Here is a 23,715-nt window from a genome sequence, read left to right as displayed (position 1 = left end):
TATTTCTGGGCTCTCTATTTTGTTCCACTGATCTATGTGTCTGTTTTTGTGCCAGTACCATACTGTCTTGATGATGACAGCTTTGTGATAGAGCTTGAAGTCTGGAATTATGACGCCACCAACTTTTGCTTTCTTTTTCAACATTCCTCGGGCTACTCGAGGTCTTTTCTGGTTCCATATAAATTTTAGGATTATTTGTTCCATTTCTTTGAAAAAAAAATGGATGTTATTTTGATAACAAAATATCGCATTAAACATGTATACTGCTTTAGGTAGCATAGACATTTTTCACACATGCTTGCACACTGGACTTCAGTGTAATTACTATAAAAAAATCCAATTCTTCCAATCCATGAGCATGGAACATTTTTTCATTTCTTTGTTTCTTCCTCAATTTCTTTCATGAGTACTTTATAGTTTTCTGAGTACAGATTCTTTGCCTCTTTGGTTAGGTTTATTCCTAGGTATCTTATGGCTTTGGGTACAATTGTAAATGGGATTGACTCCTTAGTTTCTCTTTCTTCTGTCTTGTTGTTGGTGTAGAGAAATGCAACTGATTTCTGTGCATTGATTTTATATCCTGACAGTCTTTGGTATTTCTAACAAGCTCTCAAACAAAGTTTGTTCACAGTCAGAGACTATATTACCTTTCAAGTGACTTCTAGCTATAGATTTTTGTAATTCTAAAGGAACTTATAGAAACTGGCTTGTCACCCTCACTTACATCAGAATTTTCCTTCATAGATTTTTGTACACATAGGCTTTTTCTTTTTTTGCAAGAAGTCCCACAATTAATTGACTTATATGTTTTTTCACTTGCAGCTTTGCCTTTGTTTCCCATTTTTAAGCTTTCAACACATAGCTGAAAAAGTCTTGGAAAACTGATCTATCCAAATTAATCACCTCTGAAGAACTGCGGACTTACTGAGTACTAAAGCAATCCTTTCTTCTACATGAGGCAAACATAAGAAAAAAACAGCCTGTCAAACACCTGCAAAGAGATGGCTATCATCATATGGAAAGTTGAAGAGCTGCTACGTAGCAATTCATGGTCCAAATGGGAGAGTCAACTGTTATGATGTCCCAGGAGGTCTTATAACAGGAAACAAAAGGGGGAAATTGTAACAGCTTGTTATCTGTGCTTGCACACTGGACTTCAGCATAATTACTATAAAAAAATCCAAAGCAAATATGCAAATAGTTCTTTGAAAAGTCCCCAAATTATGTGTAGAGGCTCAGATCAATGCAGTAAATGCAGTTATACTCACTCTCTATCACCCATTCATAATAAGTCTTTTAGGAAGAGTGGCAGTTAATTGTGAATTTATATTTGGATCCACTATTTGGCAGACAGTTGCTCTGGGAAGAAACATGCTTGCAAATTACACATGTTCTGGGCCAGAAGGATATAAGACAGATTCTCGATATTTTATCTATGCAGTGACATACACTGTAATTCTTGTGCCAGGTCTCATAGGGAACATATTAGCCTTATGGGTATTTTACGGCTATATGAAAGAAACCAAACGGGCTGTGATATTCATGATAAACTTAGCCATTGCTGACTTACTGCAAGTTCTCTCCCTGCCACTGAGGATCTTTTACTATTTGAATTATGACTGGCCATTTGGGCCTGGCCTCTGCATGTTCTGTTTCTACCTGAAGTATGTCAACATGTATGCAAGCATCTACTTCTTGGTCTGCATAAGCGTGCGACGATTTTGGTTTCTCATGTACCCCTTTCGCTTCCATGACTGCAAACAGAAATATGACCTATACATCAGCATTGCTGGCTGGTTGATTATCTGCCTTGCCTGTCTCCTCTTTCCTCTCCTCAGAACCAGTGATGACATCTCAGGCAACAGAACCAAATGCTTTGTGGATCTTCCTACCAGGAATGTCAATCTGGCCCACTCTGTTGCCATGATTACCATTGGCGAGTTGATTGGGTTTGTCACTCCTCTTCTAATTGTTGTATATTGTACCTGGAAGACAGTTTTATCACTGCATGATAAATATCCTGTGGCCCAAGACCTTGGGGAGAAAAAAAAAGCCTTGAAGATGATTTTAACCTGTGCAGGAGTATTCCTAATTTGCTTTGCACCATATCACTTCAGCTTTCCTTTAGATTTCCTGGTCAAGTCCAACAAAATTCAAAGCTGCCTAGCCAGAAAGGTGATTCTAATATTTCATTCTGTTGCCCTCTGTCTTGCGAGTCTGAATTCCTGTCTTGACCCAGTCATATACTACTTCACCACTAATGAGTTCAGAAGACGACTTTCAAGACAAGATAGTATCCAACTCTATGTAAAATCCTTTGTAAGCAACCATACCACTTCTACTCTGACAACTGAATTATGCTAAATTAAAACAAAACCTGAATGTGGTCTAAAATGCAAGTATATCAGTACATATTTATAATACCCCAAGCCACTGGAAAGTAATCACAGGAATCACTCACTGCTGTTCATTTATGCTCTATCTTACCTATATGACAAATTCACACCTTTATAATGGAACCTGTTTTTAAAGCATTGTATTCCACCATCACTGTTGTTGATATGTCTGTGTAATAATTTGTTATTAAGTTAGGATTTAAACTGTAAAACTTCAGTGACATTCTATATATATATGCACTCAATTAGAGTCACATATATGGGAACCTAAGACACAGAAATACTATTAGCCTGGGCTCATAGTAAGCACTTAGTTTTGCCGCAATGGACACTGAGTCTCTGTACTTAGAGGCGATGTAGTTGTCTATTTATACTGGTAATCACAGTTTATATTCAAATACCATATTTTGAGTGTATTTCAACTAGAATGGGCAATTTGTTATTCTGTGAAAACAGAGTGGTATAAATATGAGACTATTTTTATCTCCTATGTGTGATTATACTCTAGGGTTTGAAGACTCAAGTAACTATTCTCTTCATTTAGGTGTCAATATGAAACATCATGTCACACTTATTCATAAAATGAAAATCTGAGCTCAGACCTCTGGTATGTTTAAAGTAAGAACAAGAAACAAATTCATATACAGTAACCTCTATGATTATATAAGATGTCTTACTGAATCCACCTAGATCAGATAGCTCACCAAAGTACATGCAATGTAACCTAAATTTTCTCTATAGGTTTGGGAGATGGCAGATAAGTGACAATCAGAGTTCCAGTTCTCTTAAACTATTTCCTAAGAATACCTATTGAAATGTATGCACCTGCCTAATAGAGAGAGTTTCCACCATCCTTCTAGAGTAACACCGAATATCTCTGACAGGATACTGCACTATTTGAGCTTATGAAGAAGTAGTGCAGTAATTAATTACTAAGCTTAGGCCAGAATAAAAAGATGAAGGGATGGGTACACCTCTTAAAAGTCTCACCACGTTGTATTTATTACTTTAAATGATGATTGTCAAGCCACCTTTATGAACTGAAGGCAAACAGGCATGTGGACCTTAGAGTCTTCAGAAATTTTTTTGGGCCAGCTTTGCCTCAGTCATACCATTGTGAGTCCTGCACAGCCTACCTCCCAGAAGCTATGGAAGGAGATTCTTTCACCATTTTTGAGAAAATAAAAGTGCAGAAGATGAATTTTGAAAGCACTGGACTTCCCTTACAGTTATTTACCTGTTAGCTGTTTGGTGCTAGTATGCAGGTAGCAGACCCAAGATATGAGTCATAGTTATATCTGAAGTTAAAATATTATAGTACCTTGAAATATGTTTTAGCAGAAAGCTCTAATTTAAAACAATGATCTACTTAAAAATCTGTGTGCTATATAATAAAGACACATGCTACTTCTCATCTAGAATGAATGTAGAAATCAACCAAGGGCTCCATCATATTTTCATAGGAAAGCAGTTGTTTTAGGCACACAGTTATGATACTAATATGATTTGGGAGAAGCTGGCAAATCAAAATTAATTCTAGCATATGAGAGGAATGGAAAATATTCAAATGTTTTTTCTAGACAAATATTGATTTTACTTTGTTATTAAAATAATACCTTATTAGAAAACAGACTTTGTGCTGCTAGCAATGGTGTGTTTGTCTCTTTATTATTCATTATAATGTACATATTGTGATGTATTATAAGAGTTCTAAATGAGTGTTAAATTGTGTTTTAAAAGGAGGAACTGTAACTATGTCTGGTCTGTTTGCTTTATTTTTTTTAAAGATTTTATTTATTTATTTGACAGAGAGAGATCACAAGTAGGCAGAGAGGCAGGCAGAGAGAGAGAGAGAGGAGGAAGCAGGCCCTCTGCCGAGCAGAGAGCCGGATGTGGGACTTGATCCCAGGATCCTGAGATCATGACCTGAGCCGAAGGCAGCAGCTTAACCCACTGAGCCACCCAGGCGCCCCTGGTCTGTTTGCTTTAAAGTGATTTGTGTTTGAATATAATTTAACGTTTTAATGGGATCACAAGTAATAATTTTGTGGGTACTTATAATGAAAGAGTCTTGTTTATAGCATATTTTTTTTACTATTTTTTAGATTAACATAGATTACACTTTTTAAGGTCATTTTGGGGTATCAGAGATTTAATTTTATTAATATATTAATGTTACTTTAAACACCTATTTTTTTCTAAAAAGGAGACAAAATATTTCTAGGACATTAATGAATTTCTTAGAGGAATGGTTGAAGGGGTTAGAGCCCATTTATTGGTGGTCCAGTAGCCTTTGTATATCATTTACATCATTAGAGCAGAGGATAAGTGTCTTGTATTATGATGCTGTGTATCTAGGACCACGACTTCTCCCAGGTCTGCCCATCTAGGTTTGTATTAAATGTAATTTACTTTATTTATCTCTCTTCTCATCAATACATTTTTCCTCCTGTCCTATATTCCCTTGTTCTTCTAGTCAGTAATCTGATCAATTTATTCATACTTAGGTGCTAGTGACTAATGTTAGTGTAATATTAACTTGCCCTGGGATACCTGAATTCAAGTTTTAGGGATAAACTATAACTCAAAAGTGTTAATCCCTTACTTTTAATGGGGGGTTGAATGACACTGTAGGAAACTGGAGGGGAAGATTTTTTTAAGAAAGTGAATTTTACAGCAGTGTCTTTCAAATTGCTTAATAAGTGATCACCTATTTTGCTTGCAGTAATTTTAAGAAATATATATTTCATCCATCTATCTATCATCTATCTGTATCACAATATATCAGCCTCTCATGTCTCTGCTTGTTTCCTTTTTCTTTATTTTTTTTAGTATATGTGCTGCCAAAGCGAGCACTTGTTTCCTTTTTCTTTTTGACTTTTCCCCTTCCAACTCTGGACTTTATTTTCAGGAGAAAAGCTTTGCTGTTAGGAGTCAGAGGGATGTGCTACTGCAGCTGCCATCTGGACAGCAGTCTCCTCTCTGAGCTTCTCTTTTCCTTGGAAAATCTTTTTGAATCTCCCATTTATTACTCTCCGGGTCAATGAAACCAAGGTGCAAAAGTAAGCATCCTCAACTATAGTAATATACAATTCAAAATAAATAAACTCACATTTCCTATATAAAGTTTTTTGAGTTCTGATTCCAAAACCTACATACATGTAATTATTCCAAAACCAGAGATTTTGAATATGGGGTGATTTCCATGTTACTATTATTGTCATTATTATTATTATTATTATTATTATATTCAAATGGTTTAAATTTTTTCATTGTCACTCAGATAAGCAGCTAATTCTACTAACTTGTAATTCCATAAATAATGAGCCATTTGTCCTAGGAACAACAAGAGATCAAGCTACCTTGATCTGAAAGAGTACATGAGTGGAAATTTGGGTAACTTCATTTTATATCATCATTCTGTTTTTACTTCCAAAAGACTGAAAAATGTTGCACTTGGAATTTATTTTCATATGTAATTTATAATTTGCATTTTAGCAATAAAGATGGTCTCTGTAATTATATATTCTCTGCCTCCTGAAGTCAAGGTATATTTAGTGACTTTTTCATAAAATGATAAGCTTGAGTATTTCTTTTTCAGTATTCTCACCCACATAGATAAGTCCCATGAGGCTTCACTCTCCCTTTCTCTCCCCTGAGAGGTGCATTCTATTCTCAAATATTAAAAAAAAGAAAAAGAAAGATAAGGAACTTCCCTCATTCTTCTCCACCCCCTTCCCTCCACTTCTCCCACAGATAGACTCTCATATATCCACACCCTACTAAGATTATTCCTCACACTCACTTGTTGACCAATTTTATTTGAATGACAATGCCCTGTATTTTCTAGAATCTAGTTTATGGGCAGAAAAGGAGATAAAGTGACAGAGGGAATATTTTCTCTTTAGTCTTAAGGGTTGTTAAGACCTGATAATCTGATTTGTTTTGCAGTTTGCCAGGAACCCCACCCCCACCCCACCCCAACAATTTTGCACTATGCCCTTCCACTCTTCCAAAAACAGACTGAAAAACAAACAAACAAAAAATGCAAAGACAGTAAATTGTCTCTGGCCCTCTTCTCATCTTCTCTTTCTTCCACTTTAGCAGCTCCCTCTTTATCTTGTCTATATCTCCAGGGCTTTGGTGAGGCCCAGGTATCTTCCTAATAACTAGTTAGGTAAGAATTACACATTTTGAACAATTTGAGGTTTGCTGGAAGGGAGATGGGCAGGGGATGGGCTAAATGAGTGGTGGGTATTAAGGAGAGAACATATAATGAACACTGGGTGTTATATAAGTGATGAATCACTAAATTCCACTCTTGAAACCAATATTACACTAACTAGAATTTAAAAAACAAACCTTAAAAATAAAAAAAAAATAAAGAAAAAGGAAAAATTTAAAAAAAAAAAGGGGGACACCTGGGTGGCTCAGTTGGTTAAGCAGCTGCCTTCGGCTCAGGTCATGATCCCAGCATCCTGGGATCGAGTCCCACATCGGGCTCCTTGCTCAGCAGGGAGCCTGCTTCTCCCTCTGCCTCTGCCTGCCATTCTGTCTACCTGTGCTTGCTCTCTCTCTCTCTCTCTCTCTCTGACAAATAAATAAAATCTTTAAAAAAAAAAGGAATTACACATTTTGGCTACTGCAGAAATAATTTCCTGGGAAGTGGTGAAGACTTTTTAAAAAGAAACCTCTGATGTTTTGGTAGACATGGAATAAAATAATGGGATATAAATATGGAATCTGGGCCATTCTTCCAATACCCTCAAATCACATGTATACCTTTTCTGTACCTTCCAAAAGCCAGACCAGAAGTAACTTCACTGCCTCCACTACCATATTTTGGGAGGAAGGAGTGAGAGATAAACTCTCAAGTAAATGTGGCTCTTTTAACTTATTCCTTAGTTATAGAGGATGTGATGTGTGTTTGAGAAACAAAACAGTGTACTGTAAACTTTCTTAAACTTCATTAACCATTTCCTCCGTAGAATTTCCTCAGTTACTTGATTTTGTCAAGAAGACATTTCTTCTTCCATTGTTTGTTGATTAAGTTTTATTTATCCGACTCCTTACTATATGCATCTGCTAATTGCTCTAGAGGCATAACTCTTAATTGATGCCTTACCTTTGTCTCCTTGGATCTTTTCAAAGAATAATAGAGCAACTGTTCCTTGGAAGGGAGAACTATCATTAGACCTATCACTCTGACCCCAGTGTTTTCTTTCTGAAAGGGCTTCAGAAGCAGAGTTCAGAGGCAATCCTAGGATATTTTGCTCTTCAAAGTTTGATTCTGAGTATAATGGGAAGATTTATTTACAGCCTTTTCTAAGCAATATTGAATATCCACAACCTGTGCAATGACAAGTATCATTCATATTTTTAAAATGCTAATCTAATAACAAGAAAAAAATAAATAACCAGCTTGAAACACTAATGGTCAAAGTATTCGGCTCAAGGAATGAAAGCATGAATTAAATAGCCTTATCATAAGAATCCTGCCATGCTTGCATGAAGTAAAATTTGTAATACAGGGTTAAAAATGTATGAAATCACAGTAGTGTCCTATGTCACTAAATGAGTTTAACTTTTTTACTTAGATGCATATAAGTCTGTGTGTAACTATGGAAAAGTTTAAATATATTCAAATGAGGAACACTTAGCATAACAAACATCCATGTCCCCATTATTCAGCTTCCATCAACATCAACACATGACCAGTCTTCATCTATGCCTGTACCTATTTTCCTTACTCTATATTATATTAAAGTACATTTCATACATTATATAATTCCATCTTTAAATATTTTAATAAGTTATATTACTATTTAAATGAACTATTCAATATATGATCAAAAGCCATTAAAGATAAATGATTTTAGATGTTTTCAGTAATAACATCAAACACTAAATTCAAACAAATAAAATAATTTCTTTTTGATCAATATGAACAGGTCCCAACTAAGATAAAATGTCTATTAACCTGACTCTGTTTTCCACAGATGAGCTTTCTACTGCAGAAGTGTGATGGAGACTTTATCCTGCAATGGTATCCTTCTTATAGGAAAAAGAAATAAAAGTTTTCTCAGACAAACAAAGATTGAGGGAGTTCATCACCACTAGATCTTCCTTGAAAGAAATGTTTAAAGTTATTCAAGCTGAAGTGAAGACCCTAATCACTGAAAGAAAAAACATATGAAAGTACATGACACCCTGGTAAAGACAAAAAGTAGACAGACTTAGAAAACTGTAAGTCTATATTAAAGTAGTGTGTTAACACCTCAACTACAGTTCAAAAGTCAAAGGAAAATGATTAAAGTAATATAACTACAATATATTGTTAACAAATACATAACATAAAAGAAGTGACTTGTAACATCAATAATATAAAAGAGAAGACTGGAAGAATGGGGACTTTACAGACATTCAAAGATAAGTTTCTATCAGCCTAAAATGGACTATTTTATTTATTAGACATTTTAAATAATGTAAAGGCAACCACAAAGCAGAAACCTAGAGTAGATCCACAAAGACAAAGAAAAGGGAAAAAGAATATCACTATGGAAATTAACCAATTTACAAAAATACATAGATACAAAAGGAAAAAGAAACAATAGAAATACAAAACAACGAAAAATAAGATAGTAGTAGTAAGTCTTATATATCAATAATTATTCTAAATATAAAGGTATTGTACTTACCCATCAAAAGGCACACAAAGGCTGGGTAGATTTTTTTAAAAATCAACTATATGCTGCCTAAAAAGGGCCAATTTCAGATTTAAGGGCACATATAAACTCAAAGTGAAGGGATGGAAATAGATACGCCTTAAAAGTGGAAACCAAAAGAAAGTAGAGGTAGCTACATCAGACAAAATAGGCTTTATGGTAAAAAAGTAACAAAAGATAAGGAAGATCATTGTATAACGATAAAAAGATCAATGCATCAAAAAGATATGGTCATCATAAACATATACACACCTAACACTGGAGTACCTAAATATATTAAGCAAATGCTAACAGATTCAAAATAAGAAATAGATAATAATACAAGAAAAGTAAGGGATTTCAACATTTGCTTTCAATAATGGATAAAGTAATATAGACAGAAAAGCAACAAGGAGATAATGGACTTGAAACATACATTATACCAAATGGACCTAACAGAGATATGCAGAATACTCCACCTTAAAAAAAAAAAAGCAGAATACACGTTTTCAACTGCACAAAAAGCACTGTCCAGGATACAACATATGATAAGACAGAACAAATCTTAGCATATGCATAAAAGACGGAAATCATACCAAGTATCTTTTTTTTTTTTTAAAGATTTATTTATTTATTTATTTATTTGACAGAGAGAGATTACAAGTAGGCAGAGAGGCAGGTAGAGAGAGAAGGAGGAGGAAGCAGGCTCCCTGCTGAGCAGAGAGCCCGATGTGGGACTCGATCCCAGGACCCCGAGATCATGACCTGAGCCGAAGGCAGCGGCTTAACCCACTGAGCCACCCAGGTGCCCCCCAAGTATCTTTTTTGACCACAATGGTTCAAAACTGGAAATCAAAATAAGGAATTCTGGAAAATCTGCAAAAATATGGACACTAAACAACACGCTCCTGAACAACCAAAAGATCAAAAAGGAAATCAAATGGAAATTAAAAAACTAGGAACAAATGAAAATAAAAGCATAACTTATCAAAGCCTATAGAATGGTACAAAAGCAGTTCTTGAAAGGAACTTAATATTGGTAAATGTATATATTAGGAAATAAACAAGATGACAAATAAACAACCCAATTTGGAAAAAAAGAAAATTAAGCCCAAATTAAGGGAAAGAAAGAATAAAGATCAGAGTGAAAGTAAATGAAATAGAGACTAGAAAAAAGGAAAAGGATCATTGAAAATAAGAATGATATTTTCAAAAAATAAAATTGACAAAACTTCAGCAATACTGAGAAAAGAAGAGAGACAGCTCAAGTAAGTAAAATTAGAGATGAAAAAGGAGAAATAAAAAGTGACACCACAGAAATTCATAGAATATCAAGAGACAACTATACCTCTCAATTGATACAGAAAAAGCATTTGACAAAATATAGCATCTGTTCTTGATTAAAACAGTTCAAAGTATAGGAATAGAGGGAACATTCCTCAACTTTATAAAATCTATCTACAGCAAATATCATCCTCAAGGGGGAAAAGCTGACAGCCTTCCCTTCGAGATCAGGAACATGACAAGGATGCCCATTCTCACCATTCCAGTTCAATATCTTACTGGAAGTCCTAGCAACAGTAATCAGACACCAAAAAGAAATAAAAGGTATTCAAATTGGCAAAGAAGAAATCAAACTCTCTCTCTTTGCAGATGACATAATCCTTCATATGGAAAACCCAGAAGAGTTCACCCCCAAACTACTAGATCTCATACAGCAATTCAGTAATGTGGCAGGATACAAAATCAATGCACAGAAGTCAGTTGCTTTCTTATACACTAGCAATGAAAATATAGGAAGGGAAATTAGAGAATCAATTCCATTTACTATAGCACCAAGAACCACAAGATACCTGGGAATAAACCTAACCAAAGAGGTAAAGGATCTGTACTCGAGGAACTACAGAAAACTCATGAAAGAAATTGAAGAAGATGCAAAGAGATGGAAAAGCATTCCATGCTCATAGATCAGAAGAATAAACATCGTTAAAATGTCTATACTGCCCGGAGCAATCTATACTTTCAATGCTATCCCAATCAAAATTCCACCAGCATTTTTCAAAGTGCTGGAACAAACAATCCTAAAATTTATATGGAACCATAAAAGACCCCAAATAACTAAGGAAATGCTGAAAAAGAAAAACAAAGCTGGGAGTATCACATTGCCTGATTTCAAGCTTGTACTACAAAGCTGTTATCACCAAGACAGCATGGTACTGGCACAAAAATTGACACATAGACCAGTGCAACAAGGTAGAGAATCCAGATATGGACCCTCAAGTCTATGGTCAAATAATTTTCTACAAAGCAGGAAAAAAATATCCAGTGGGAAAAAGACAGTCTCTTCAATAAATGGTAAGGAGAAAATTGGGCATCTAAGTATAGAAAAGTGAAACTCGACCATTCTTTTAGACATTCACAAGGATAAACTTGAAATGGATGAAAGACCTCAATGTGAGGCAGGAATCTATCAAAATCCTAGAGAATAACATAGGCAGTAACCTCTTTGACATTGGCCACAGCAAAGAAAACAAAAGCGAAAATGAACTTTTGGGACTTCATCAAAATCAAAAGCTTCTGCACAGAAAAGAAACAGTCAACAAAACAAAGAGGCAACCCACAGAATGAGAGAAGATATTTGCAAATGACACTACAGACAAAGAGCTGATATCCAAGATCTATAAAGAACTTCTCAAACTCAACACCCAAAAAACAGATAATCATGTCAAAAAATGGGCAGAAGATATGAACAGACACTTCTCCAAAGAAGACATACAAATGGCTGACAGAAACACAGAAAAATGTTCATCATCATTAGCCATCAGGGAAATTCAAATCAAGACCTCATTGAGATACCAGCTTACACTAGTTAGAATGGCCAACATTATCCCGACAGGAAATAAACAAATTTTGGAGAGGATGTGGATAAAGGTGAACCCTCTTGCACTGTTGATTGGAATGCAAGTTGGTGCAGCCATTTTGGAAAACAGCGTGGAGATGCCTGAAAGGATTAAAAATAGAGCTACCATATGACCCAGCAATTGCACTACTGGGTATTTATCCTAAAGATACAGATGTAGTGAAAAGAAGGGTCATATGTACCCCAGTGTTCCTAGCAGCAATGGCCACAATCACCAAATTGTGGAAAGAGCCAAGATGCCCTTGAACGGACGAATGGATAAAGAGGATGTGGTATGTATATACAATGGAATACTATGCAGCTATTTTTTAAAAGATTTTATTTATTTATTTGACAGAGAGATCACAAGTAGGCAGAGAGGCAGACAGAGAGACAGGAAGAAGCAGGCTTCCCACTGAGCAGAGAGCCCCATGCAGGGCTTGATAACAGGACTCTGAGATCATGACCTGAGCCAAAGGCAGAGGCTTAACCCACTGAGCCACTCAGGCACCCTGATAAAACCTTTTTCATGAGCAGTCACTGGCCAACTACTTCTCAGAGACAGGAAGTTTAATGTTTGAAAAAGACTTCTCATGCATTTCATTAATACAAAAGAGTGTTTTAATGGCTCAGTTCTTCTACTGTGTAGTGTCTAGATATAGTAAAATTCTTATGAGGTGTGTAGGTTTGTTTACCCATATACTGAATGCTTCTGGACTAACATTACTTTTTAAATTTCTTTTGTTCATTTTTTAGACTGTTTCTGTTTTATTTTCTTTTTGTCAACTGTAATTTCTTTATCCTGTACTAGTATTTACTCTCCTTTCCCTATTCTAATGAAATGCTTCTAATATCCTGTAATAACAATGCTCATTAGAATTACTTATAAAATAGGAGCCAAATGGTTTAGAATCATTTAAATATTGTGAAATGCTGGGTAAAACTCTCTCTCTCTCTCTCTCTCTCTCTATATATATATATATATATATATATATATATATGTGTGTGTGTGTGTGTGTGTGTGTGTGTGTGTATACACACTTGCATTTAGGTTAAATAAGATAATTATACAAGTCAGATATAAAGAGACCTAACATGATAAGTACTCACATTTAAGATACAGCTTTGAGTAAACTAACTCCACAGTTCAATGTGTCTATCCATAAGCAAGCAACACTCTTTTTTTAAAAAAGATTTTGTTTATTTATTTGATAGAGACACAGTGAGAGAGGGAACACAAGCAGGGAGAGTGGGAGACAGAGAAGCAGGCTTCCTGCTGAGCAGGGAACACTTAATGACTGAGCCACCCAGGTGTCCCAGCAAAACTCTTTTAATACATTAAGAAAGGAACATTTTCCATAATTAGGAAGGTGTCATTCTTGCTTTAATTCACATCGGTCAGATGAGTTTTGGAAATCACATTTTAGGACTGACTTAGATAAATTAAAGTACCCAAAGGAAGATGACCAACGCAGTGAGAGGCTGGAAAGCATGGCTAATGAAGAATATGTGATGAAACTAGTGATGGATATCCTGGGGAATTGAAAACTGATGCTGGTGAAGGAGAGGAAAAAGCATGTTTGCTATCTTCAGAAGGAAAAAATGGCTGTCATATGCAAAAGTGAAGGAAGTTAATTTTTTAATGTAAGAAAAGAAAGAAAAAAGACCAATAACTGGAAATTAGGTGGATATGGATATCCAGTTATAAAAGAGAACTTATAAGCAGTTCTTTAATAATTGGGCAGCCTGCATATGAAAGTAGAAGTTCCCCAAATTGAAGGGCATTGAAATGAAATACAATTTTATTTACAATGGAATTAGAAATATGCTGAAGAAAGTTTCCTGCTATGAAAAAAAATTACATGTGTCAGAAATGTTAGGTCTATTAAAATTCTTCATTAATAGGTTAGCCTGCAAGCAAGGTGAAATATGTATCTAGATGCCAGACAGACAGAGTTCTGAGGCCATGGTCACTAGGTTTTTAACCCTCCAATGCATATGCCTCTTTCTTTCTGTGTTTCTTTTTTCTTTTCCTATTTATTTGCTCCCCTGCCCGTGCAAGTGAATGCCTTAAATCACTAAAGGTTTTCACTTGTAACCTTCAAGGTAAAGAAAACACTAAGACTTGACATAGAGATTGTTCCCACCCTAACTGATCTAGCTGTATTTCTCTAAGTATTAATTGCATTATCTTAGGTGATTTTCCAAACTTTTTTGGATTTTAGTTCCCTTCTGTGTGAAATAATTATAGTTCCCTTCTGTGTCAAATAACTTACCCTCCTTTTTGTTGAAGCAGTATGCATGTGTGTGCACACACTTCTAGTTGTGCAAAACAGACATAAAAATCAGAATTGCAAAACAAGGCATTATTAGTTTAGTCTCTCAGACATGAGTAAAATTTTGGCAGTTTTAACAAATTGTTTTCATAGGAAGCTCTCCCCAGATGTTTGTATGTGTGTAGTAGGGGTGAGAGAGTGGACTTAACTCAGTCATTTCTATTCCTACTATTCCAGATGTCTCCATTGATAATTAAGTGCATTTTATTTTCCTTGGATCTAGAAATATTCTCCAGAAGCAGATGGAATATTATGTTGGGGATGGGATGAGAATCCCATCTTCAGAAGCATTGTTAACATGTCTTTGTAGCTATTCAAGAACATGTGGATGGGTTTTCTGTCAGGTAACTTTTGTGAATTAAATAATTGCAATGGCCTCTGGGAAGCACCCCCCACAGACAGGACACAATAACATATTTGTTAAACAAAAACAAACAAATAAACAACAACAAAAACCTACCATGGACCCTGGGCTTTCTGAGGAACCATAGAACATAGCTACTGGTCCCCTCTGCTGGTGAGCTGCAAAGGTTTGGATAAAAAACTGCCATGCAGGTGCGCCTGGGTGGCTCAGTCCTTAAGTGCCTGCCTTCTGCTCCAGTCATGATCCCAGGGTCCTGGGACTGAGCCCCATATTGGGCTCCTGCATCAGGCTCCCTGCTCTTCAGGAAGCCTGCTTCTCCCTCTGCCCCTCCCCCTGCTTGTGTGCTCTCTCTCTCTCTTTCTCAAATAAATAAAATCTTTAAAAAACAAACAAACAAACAAACAAAGAACAGTGGTGCTACCCCACAGCAGTTCCCAGTTTATGTAAACATGAAACAGAAAGCCAGCCCCTAGACTCCCTGTTTTCCACTGGCTTCCCCACTCTGGTGCCTGGGAACTATGTTGCACTCAGACAACCCTGTTCTTCTTGTGACCCCAGGGATCCTGAGATCAAGCTCTCCCACCTGCGATCTGCCCTGCTTCACCACCTAAACACCTTTAAGCCAGGGAAGTTCCCCACTGTATCCAACTTCTAAAAGTTCTGATTTTGCACTTTGGTTAAGAAATGGGCAGAAGACATGAACGGACATTTATCCAAAGAACACATAAAAATGACCAACAGACTCATGAAAAAAATGCTCAGCATTACTTGGCATCAGGGAAATACAAATTAAAACCACAATAAGATTCTACCTCGTACAGATCAGAATGGCTAAAATGAACAACTCTGGAAACAACAGATGTTGGCAAGGATACAGAGAAAGGGAACTCTCTTACACGGTTGGTGGGAATGTAAACTGCTATAGCCACTCTGGAAAATAGTATGGGTATTCCTCAAAAAGTCGGAAATAGAACCCTATGACCCAGCAATTGCACTAATAAGTATTTATCAAAAAGATGCAAACATAGCGATTCGAGGGGACATATGCACCCCAGTGTTTATAGCAGCAATGTCCACAATAGCCAAAATTTGGAAAGAGCCTAGATGTTCATCAATGGATGAATAGATGGAGAACAAGTAGTAGGTATATTTATATAGTGGAAAATTACCATCAAAAGGAATGAAATCTTGTCATTTGCAATAATGTGGATGGAACTAGAGGATATTACACTAAGTGAAATAAGTCAGTCAGAGAAAGACAAACACCATATGATTTCACTTGTATGTGGAATTTAAGAAACAAAACAGATGAACACAGGGGAAGGGAAGGAAAAATAAGATGAAAACAGACAGGGGGGCAATCTTAAGAGACTGAACTATAGGAAACAAACTGAGGGTTGCTGGAGGACGTGGTGGGTGAGGGAAAGGGGTACCTGGGTGATGGGGATTAAGAAGGACATTTGAAGGAGTGACTGGGTGGCTCAGTTGGCTAAGCAACTGCCTTCAGCTCAGGTCATGATCCTGGAGTCCCAGGATCGAGTCCCACATCTGACTCCCTACTCGTTGGGGAGTCTGCTTCTCCCTCTGACCTCTCCCCTCTCATGCTTTCTCTCCCTCATTCTCTCTCTCTCTCTCTCTCAAATAAATAAATAAAATCTTTCAAAAAAAGAAGGGCCTTTGAAGTAATGAGCACTAGGTGCTCTATGCAACTGATGAACCACTAAATTTTACCTCTGAAACTAATAGTATATGTTAATTATATTGAATTTAAATATAAAGTCAAAAAACACAGTAGCAAGTGATGCCTTGCTACAGAGTATCGGCTCTGTGAATAATCATGAGGATGATAGTTGGCATTTTTCAGGACCTTTAAACAACTAAATATCCACTTAAACACTGAACTATAACTCCATACACATCCAGCTAATTATGACTTAGACAAAGGTATATTAAAAACACACAGGAATTCCACATATGAGTGAAATCATATGTGTCTTTCTCTGACTGACTTATTTTGCTTAGCATACTATAGTCTAGCTCCATCCATGTCACTGTAAATGACTAGATTTTGCCCTTTAAAAAAAAGATTTTATTTATTTTACAGAGAGAGAGCTCACAAGTAGGCAGAGAGGCAGAAAGAGCGAGAGGGAGAAGCAGGCTCCCCGCTGTGCAGAGAGCCTGATGTGGGGCTCAATCCCAGGACCTGAGCCAAAGGCAGAGGCTTAACCCACTGAGCCGCCCAGGCACTGCAATATTTTGTTCGTTTTGATGGCCAAGTAATATTCCTTTATATATGTGTATTTATATATGTGTATATATACCACATCTTTATCCATTCATCAGTTGATAGACATTTGGGCTCTTTCCATAATTTGGCTGTTGTTGATAATGCCACTATAAACATCTGGGTGCATGCATCCCTTTAAATCAGTATTTTTGTATCCTTTGTGTAAATACCTAGTAGTGTAATTGCTGGGTCATAGGGTAGTCTGACATTTCAGAAACAAAACAGATGAACAGAGAGGAAGGGGGAAAATAGAGAGGGAAGCAAACCATAAAATACTCTTAAGTATAGAGAACAAACTTAGGGTTGATGGAGGGAGGTGGGCAGGGGATAGGTTAAATGGGTGATAGGTATTAAGAAGGGCACTTGTGATGAGTATTGGGTGTTACATATAAGTGATGAATCACTAAGTTCTACTTCTGAAACCATTATTACCCTATATGGTAACAGACTAGAATTTAAATTAAAAAAAAAAACTGGAAACAAGCAAAAAGTAACACACAAGGTAAAATATAAAGCTGATAGTCTTCAAACCTTACCTCAGACTATAGAAAACTATGTTGTTAGAGTTTAATGTCAAGGTTTTTGAAACTCTCACCTAACCATACTGGTGAAAAAGTGCTACAGAGATAAAGCTAAAGTTGTTTTAAAAAGACAACCAAGAAGAGGACCACAAATTTTCTCATTCCTTTGAGATCCCACAGAAAATCCAGGCCTTAGCTAATCAAAATGCATGATGAACAATCCATCCCCAGATTTCTGTCTGATAATATATTATGCCAAAACCAAAAAGGCCTTTTATTTATATCTCGTATGCTCTATGACAATCAGGTTGATTCTCTGAAGGCATCTATTGAGTAAGAATATATAAATTGCTGAAGAAATGCCAATGAAAGAGAGAACTATGATTAATTTGCACAGAAACAGCTGGAAAGTAAGTACTTGTCTTCTCACTTTTAGAGTTAATTTCACCATAGAAAAAAGGTCCTCGAATGGGGCATGTAGTCACTTGCTAGCTAGTATTTGACACTCATAAATAAACAGTTAACACCCTTAAAGTTAAATGACACTTCAGAGATTACCACATTTGCTTAAAATTTAGTAACCTTGGGGATTTTTCTCAATACCCCTAAGTCATGATGGTCATTTTATAGATAAGTTTACTAGGGAGAAAAAAGTTATTTCATTTTGCCTGGAGGGTAATATAGATTTGATGATGATAATTGTGCTAGTGGTGGTGATGGTGGTATACAACATTTATTAAAATAGTATTATCTTTTGTTAGACCAGTTTTTTTAAAATTAATTTAATTTCTTTTCAGTGTAACAACTCATTGTTTAGCACCAGACCCTGTGCACCATGCAATATGTGCCCTCCATAATATCCACCATCAGGCTCCCCCAACCTCCCACCTCCCACCCCTTCCAAACCCTCAGCTTGTTAGACCAGTTTTATGTACCATTTCATTAAACTCTCATATAATCCTATGATATATAGGACCTATTACTGTAACTATTTCATAGATGAGAAAATTGAAGTAAAGAATGTTAAGTAGTTTTCCTCAGGTTACACAACTACTAACTTGCAGAGTTGGAATTAAGATCCCAGGCAGTCTGACCCCCACAAGATGTAAAGCCTCCTTACTTACTGCTAATAATTGGGTGAACCAGGACTTAAGAACAAGTTCCTAACTGCAATGTTAATGTTCTTTCCATTCTTTCTTATAACCCGCTACAGAAGACTTCTTGCACCATGAAATAAGCTGGGCAGCCACACTTACAAAATATGATGGGGAAAGGGATTGTGTCTTTGCAAAAATACGTTGGTAGCTGGAGCTCTAAGGGAGCAAAATTTGATTATACCCCCAAGTATTCAGACCCACCCTTTTAAGCCAAGGGAAACTTTGTAGCTGGAAGCTGAGTTGGCTTGAAGGAAAATTTTAAGGTGGCCCTTCTAGCCCTAATTACAATTTGACAAAAGCAAAGGCTTATCATTTGCCACTTCTGGAGGAGGCTGGAGTTATCATACTCTTTTTACAAGTTGGTTTCTCTATGTCTCATCTCATAATCACTTGAGTGGCTGTTTCCATAGACACCCACACTTCAGTTTCCCAGATTAACCACATTCAAACAAGAATGTAGGCCTTGGTTGCAGCAGCTGTGAACTGTTTCACCATGTGTCTAACAGGCATGGCTTATCTACTTTCCTCTCTGTTTATAACAGAACAATAGAGTTCAAAAACAGAAATAAAATTACCTGAAAGATCCTTGGGAGTTTCAGAGCTAAAGAAACATATTTGCTCTCCATGAAATAAAGCAAAATCAGAAAGGAAAGGAGGAGCCAACTAATTTTTTTGTTGTTTGTTTTTATTTGCTTGTTTTTTGTCCTTGGCCTTAGGGGGCAGGGTGAGGCATTAGTTCTAGTGCTAGTCTGTTTCACAAGTGTAAAATGAAAGCATACACCTTTCTTCTCTACCTGAAACAGAGTTGTGGGTCCCTGGGGACCTATAGGGGAGGGTGGTGGAATGTGGAAATCTGTGTAGGCACTGAAGAAAACCTTAAAAAAAATAAGCTAATAACATTCACAGGCCACAAGGCTGTGTTTAAATTTGAAATCATACTAACAATCAAAGAAAATAATTGAATTATGCTTTAAAAGCCCTTGCCTGCTGAGAATCTGGGAAAAGAATATTGAAGTAGAAGTTTCCATAGAGAGAAAAAAGGATAAGAATCAGCTTAAAAATTTGCTTTTGTGCAAAAGATAAATAGTAAAGTTGTTAGTTGGTCTAGGAACACCCAGTACACAATACTTTCTGGTTATGCACATGCCACTTGAACACAACATTATGTACAAACATGCCTCATGTCATGGTGTACTTTGAAGTTCAGTATACACAACTAGGCAAATATTCTGAGCTTAGATAAAGCTGGTAACAAGGATGACATGCTGAAAAATCCCATGTTCGAAAATAGTGAGAGCAAACACTATTTCAACTCATATAATTATCATAACTATCTTATGATATAGATTCTATTATTACATTATACAGATGATGAAATTGAAGACAAAAGTCTTAAATGACTTGCCAAAAGTCACATTGCTAAAAAGAGGTCTAACCAAGATTTGACCTTAGGCAGTTTGATACTAAAGTCTGTGCTCAAAGTCAATAGCATTTTAGTTAGCATGTGGAAAGAAGTGCTCTGAGCCCAGATGGAAAAAGTGGGTGCTTATCCACCCTCACTTTTCTTTCTTCAAAGCTTCTAGAGCTTTTTGTGAGTTTCTGTTTTACGTCAGTGGGTAGGTGGGTGGGAATTTAGTGGTAAAGATATTTTCGGTGGGGAGGGATGTGTGGTTTGAAAAGTAATCACTATCTGGTGAGAAAATGAACTCTTTGTAATGAACTCAGCAGAGACTCTTTCTCTGCCTTCACCTGCTACTGCTAAAACAGTGCATGATCTCAATTTTGGCTTAGATTATAGGTCCTCAGAAAGAGAAAAACATGTCCATGTTGATTTTTGGACAATACTGCAACCAAATTCAAAGCTTTTTCCCCTATTATTTCCTGGTTCATAAAGAGAACTTGATCATACAGCATCTTTTACTGTAATTTGCTGGAACGGAGTTTTTAGTGTAATATTTATATCTGCGGATGAGCTAGTTGGTGCATTACCTTTTTACATAAACAGATTAAATCTCTCTTTGTGTAGCCATTATGTTTCATGTTCTTCTGTGATCAAGGAAGCTTTTCTCAGCTAGTTGATTTTCTACAAATGGAGATATGTTTCCACTTGTAAGACTTTAAACAAGCAAAAGTTTGTTACCTTTTTTCATGCTCCCCTTCCAGATAGATTTAATCTTACTGAGTAGACTTTGGGCTATTGGGAATGTGTGAACTAAAGGCACCAACGTTTTCCTTTGGATACTCACAGAAATACAGTTGAATCATGGATTAAACAAAGAAACTACAACACTGTAAAGATAGACCATTTTGGTAGTTTTCTTACTCATATTAATTACAGACACTATGCACAAAATAGAATAAATTGACTTTCTCTAAGGGCCAAATATATTATTATTATTATTATTATTATTATTAAATTCTTGCTTATGTTGTTTTATTTTATTGCAAGAAGTAAAGATAACTCAGAAACTATTGAAGTATTTTTTATGTATTCATGGGATTTGAATCTGGATCTAAAAGAGGAGGAAGGAGGAAAAATGGTAAGGATAGTGTTGTATAACAATTAGTTAAATATAAAAGTCAATAGTAATCTAAATCACTAGAGTTGAGCCATGGCTCCAGTATGAAGAGCAAAGAAACATCTCTGGCACTAAGGCAAATTCCTTTCAACATTTTTTTTCCTGGGTGTAGTCGTGGGTTTCTGTTTCAGTGCTAAGGACTAGTAGGTGAGCTATGAACCTAAACGAACAGATTTAAGAACCTGATAGTTAGCAAGGAGATTTGCCTTTAAGATATGTAGCGTATTAAAGTGGGTACAAGAGTATTTAATGGGGCAATTTAAACTTCCTGGGTAAGGTGTTTAGAGTATTTCCTGCAAAAGACAATGACCACAGGAGAGCCTTGAATGCTAAAGTATTAAGATTAGGGCTATATCAGCAACAATGTGAAAGTTAGTTTAAGTCTAATATCACCATTTAAAATATATTACCAACTATCTAGACATGAGCAGAATTATCTTAAATATTAAGTTTCAAAACTGGTGACTTATAGATGTTTGGAGGTTTGGAAATTAAGTGAAATTACTGAGATGCTTGAGTTGCAAATAACCTTCAATGAACAGGTGGCAATATGTTGCATTTGAAGATTACTAGTCATGGGAAATGAATATATTTTTTTACCTAAAGAAGAAAAGCCATGAAATCCCTGATGATTCCACTTAAAAACTCAAGCTAAACTGAAGTTAGCCTCTTTATGTATGCCTTATATTCTCAGACATTATCCACTGCTGCTGATGAAATATGGCCTATCAACTGCTCAAGCCATGGAAAGTTTTCACCATAGGTTAGGAGATTCCATGTGTTCATATTTCATCACACTTAGGGAAGGAGTGGGAACTGGCAGACATTGAAAGACTATGATTCAACTTGGGGATTAAGCCTGAAAAAGAAGTCAAGGAAATACAAGAAGAAAGGGGGAAGGTGTGGGATGAGAGGGGAAACTGAAATCTTGCCAATAATGTTAGTCAGACTTTCCCTGAGTCCTTATATAAATAGATTGCTATTTTGAGATCCTCCCTACAGATCACTGAAGAAAAAAGCTGTTATGAAAATACTGTAAAAATAAATTAAAGACATATACTATATATATATATATGTGTGTGTGTGTGTGTGTATATGTATAAATTCAAAATAATTGATTTACAAAGAAATTGAAAATATTGGGGACCATTTGGAAATGACTATTTGTGTCCCTGGACTATTTATTAGTCACATCAACACTAATCTATTTCTTTCCCTGGGCCAACTGTTTTCACTGAAACTTATAAATAGAGGTTAATAAGAGCTCTTTAAAGGTGACAGAAATAACTAAAACATCAACAAAGTTTAAAAAAAAAAAGTTACCATCAGAAGTATGAAAATAGTTTTCCCAGAGTCAGGGAACAGTTTAAGTAATACTACTTAATCTCAGTGGAAAATGAGGTGGTAAATACTGGGATATGTAGGGCAATGACACACTAAAGTAACAATGACCTCATTTTTCTTTTCCACTGTGTTAAAACCAAATGCAAAAAGAAAACACGTAGTTGTTTTTGTTTATAACTTTAAGATAGACAGATATAAACTACATTAACCCCATAGCCTCACCTACCACTCTGTTTTGATTTTTAGATAAGAAGTTTTTGTGTATCATTAAACATAGAATAATTCTTTTTCACCAGTTACCATTCAGTTTTTACCATCTTTCACACTCAGGTTTTTCCTATAAATGACTTTTACCCATTGCATCCATATATTTATTTTCCAATCTGTCTTAAAACCTGGTAATCCCATTTTCTAATAGAAATATTCCATTAAAAGTTACTAGTGACTTCCCAATGAATAACATGAAGTGGTATTTTCTCAAGTCCTCATTTAATTGCCTTTGGGCTTTTCAAAATGTTTTACATTGTTCACCACCACTTTTGAAAATTTGTCCCCTTAATGTTTCTTAAAAAAAATTTATTTATTTATTTGACAGAGAGAGAGAGAGAGAGAGATCACAAGTAGGCAGAGCAGCAGGCAGAGAGAGAGGGGGAAGCAGGCTCCCCACTGAGCTGAGAGCCCGATGCGATGCTCAATCCCAGGACCCTGGGATCATGACTAGAGCTGAAGGCAGAGGCCTTAACCCACTGAGCCACCCAGGTGCCCCTCCTTAATGTTTCTTAATCCAGTACCTATCCTGATTTTCTTCCTACTTCTATGTCTTTGTTTTCCTTTTGGTGCAACTCTCCCCCTTAAATATTGTCCTTTCCTTGGTTACATCCAAGGTCCATTTCTCTTCTAGTGTTGTTCACTCACTCTGGGCAAGGACACCTACTTTTATGATTTTGGTTACTACCTCTATACTAATGATTCCTAAATCTCTATTTATGGCTTTGTCTTCTCTCTCATTTCTTTTTTAATTTAAATTAAATTAGCTAATAATAGTTTGAGATGTGGAGTTCAGTAATTCATCAGTTGCATATAACACCCAATGCTCATCACATCACATGCGCTCCTTAATGCCCATCA

General features: G+C 36.1%; 1 protein-coding gene across 1 annotated transcript; it reads left to right on the top strand.

Moving 5' to 3' along the window:
• The first annotated feature begins 1,371 nt into the window (after positions 1-1,371).
• On the top strand, positions 1,372-2,364 carry GPR174 (G protein-coupled receptor 174). Its single transcript, XM_044235654.1, has one exon. The coding sequence runs from the start codon at positions 1,372-1,374 to the stop codon at positions 2,362-2,364; it is 993 nt and encodes a 330-aa protein (XP_044091589.1).
• The last annotated feature ends 21,351 nt before the right edge of the window (positions 2,365-23,715 follow it).

The sequence above is a fragment of the Neovison vison genome, chromosome X (genome assembly GCF_020171115.1).
Source record: "Neovison vison isolate M4711 chromosome X, ASM_NN_V1, whole genome shotgun sequence".
Classification (NCBI taxonomy): Eukaryota; Metazoa; Chordata; class Mammalia; order Carnivora; family Mustelidae; genus Neogale; species Neogale vison.
The sequence above is the reverse complement of the archived record's forward strand: the minus strand, read 5'-3'. Positions and strand labels throughout refer to the sequence as shown.